At 32.1% G+C, this 2,695-nt stretch overlaps 1 protein-coding gene across 1 annotated transcript in view; it reads left to right on the forward strand.

Moving 5' to 3' along the window:
* Positions 1-2,695, forward strand: part of LOC113818384 (sorting nexin-32) — a gene marked incomplete in the record, with an annotated part of 35,851 nt that overhangs the window by 9,325 nt on the left and 23,831 nt on the right. The window contains 1 exon segment of the mRNA XM_070140760.1: positions 922-1,072. Within this exon segment, the coding sequence (XP_069996861.1) occupies positions 923-1,072 (150 nt within the window).

The following is a 2,695-nucleotide window of genomic DNA, read 5'->3' on the forward strand; positions in this document are numbered from 1 at the left end:
CATTTTAACTTATTTACACTTGATGAAGTTGTATCATAAAATGTAATGATGTCATCTGGTGCCCAATCATGTCTTGAGCCCATATCCTGATGACTGGGATGACACCTCATGAGCTCAGCTGTGAGCTGGGCAATAACCTAAGCATAAAGTAATACACCCTAGCCTTTCCCAAAAATTAACCAGTTGTGTATGGGTTAAAGATATGCATATACATATGTGTCTAGCATTTTAATGAATATGTGGTTTAGATGGTGTGAAATAAGGGTTCATGAAATTATTCAAGATCATATTGAATTATAGGTGAGACACTGGAAGATGTCTTAACCCAATGTCGATGGAAATGGCTCTACCAATGCTTAGCGACAAAGGAATTAATTAATAGATCTTGCGACCTCACTTTTCTTCGAAAAAGTGGGAAAATACTGTTTTTTTTTTTTTTTTTTTTTACTATTGCTATCAATATACACTGACACTGCTGATTTTGTTTAAACATTATAATTACTATATTGTTACTGACATTACTAACGGCAGTATTAAGATTAGAAAATATAAAAAATCAAGGAAAAGGGTAAACAGGTAAGACGTAGTTCGTGTAATTGGGTCATTGGTGACAGTACTTGTGGAGTCATTTATATGTAAAAACAATTACTAAATTCAACACGCACCATGGGGAATTGCATGTACGGAGATGGCATGCCCAGCAGCTTGGGGTTAATATTAAAACTGTTATTCCAATAAAATATGTGTCAAAACATAAGTGTATTTTTGTCATGCATGAGTTATATAAATGAATTTCATGTTAAGCCTTTCACAGGTGAAAAAAAAACATTTACAGTGATTCATACACTTCAGTGAATCTTAGTGAAAATATAGCATTTGTGAATGTGATATTATAATGCTAGAACTATAAATGAATTTCAGAATGTTAGAAGAAGGATCAGTCTCTGGGATGTCATCAGGAGCCTCAACCCCTGAACCCGAGGCTCCATTTACACCAAAATTTGTTGTACGATTAAGTGATCATGTGACAAAGGATGGAGACTGTGTTAAGTTTACCCTTCAAGTATCACAGGTGAGGACAGAGAAATTGTTCATATATAATAGTTTAATCCTTTGTTATAACAATGTCTTGTACATACTGAAAAATTTCAAAGATATCTTTAATTTAATCTGTAACTTCGAAATACTTTTCATCAGTGTATGTTTTTGATATGAATATATATATATATATATATATATATATATATATATATATATATATATATATGTATGTATGTATAGATACATATGTATTAATATATATGTATATGAATATAGATATATGAATATAGATATATGAATATAAATATATGAATATATATATATATATATATATATATATATATATATATATATATATATATATATATATATATATATATATATATATATATATATATATATGTATTACCAAGCCCCTATTGAGGGGCTGCTATACTACTTTTTATCACTCTTTTGCTCTCATGAGCAGATATGACAAGAAGTGAAATATATTCCAAATATATTTGTCTATAGGCCACTGGATAATTGATTTATATTCTACTCTCTCCGGAGCGGGCGTAGTGTTATTGATATAGTACTTCCAAGTTTTACGTATGACAATTATATTTCATTATAATTCCAAATGGTTATAATAAACACAAAATGAAATTACACTTTTAATGTAATTACTTACATATACAGTTTTGTATATATTCGTCTCCTGATGAGTGTGTGGTTCCCCTTGGAATACTGAAGTACAGCAGACCCTTGTCTACATTACTCCTGGTCACACGAAATTCAGTTATAACCAAAATCGGTAAATTCTCCTTGGATCTACTGTCACAGTGTCTACGCGCGATCAAAGTTTTAACTGAACTGGGGCACGAGTGCCACACAGGCGCCCTGGCCTCTCCTGACCCTGCTGACCCAGCAGTGGTGCCCTTGTTTACAAGATTTGTAGATTATCACCTCTATGTCCCCAAAACACAGTGTCTATAGTGCCTTGTAAAACATTAAAAAATAAAAGCCTATTCCCTCCATGGGATCAACACCACACTCTGTAGCTTCAATTGAATGTGGAGCTCCCTTGAACTACCATTCCATCTACCTTACAACCAGAGGAAAACCATTTCCATGGTGTATAATGGTCTCCTTGGGTCAGGATTACCTTTAAAATACTACTACTTTAAGTCTGGCCATTGACATATATATATATGTATATATATATATATATATATATATATATATATATATATATATATATATATATATATATTGCATATATATGTATATATATGTATATATTAAGTATATATATGTATAAATATGTATATATATGAATATATAACCTCTCTGATAGGAATTAGAACCCTCACTGTCATTGCAAGGAACTTACAAGTTGGTCACTCTAACCACTGATACATGACCCACTAAAAGGAGTGTGCAACTAGGAGCTATCTAGCATCCATAGATATTACCAATCTACTCATACAGGAGTAAGGATAGCGAAATTTTACACACTCCCTGTGGGCAATTGGTATATATAGAAAGAGCAGTTCAAATCCCAAATCAGAAATCCTGAGGTGTATCTAATGAAAGATAGATTAATGCCATACTGCATTGATATCATGAATATATAACCGATATGGATTCGAGTCCTCACCGCCATTGCAAG

Source organism: Penaeus vannamei, chromosome 27 (assembly GCF_042767895.1).
Source record: "Penaeus vannamei isolate JL-2024 chromosome 27, ASM4276789v1, whole genome shotgun sequence".
Taxonomy (NCBI): Eukaryota; Metazoa; Arthropoda; class Malacostraca; order Decapoda; family Penaeidae; genus Penaeus; species Penaeus vannamei.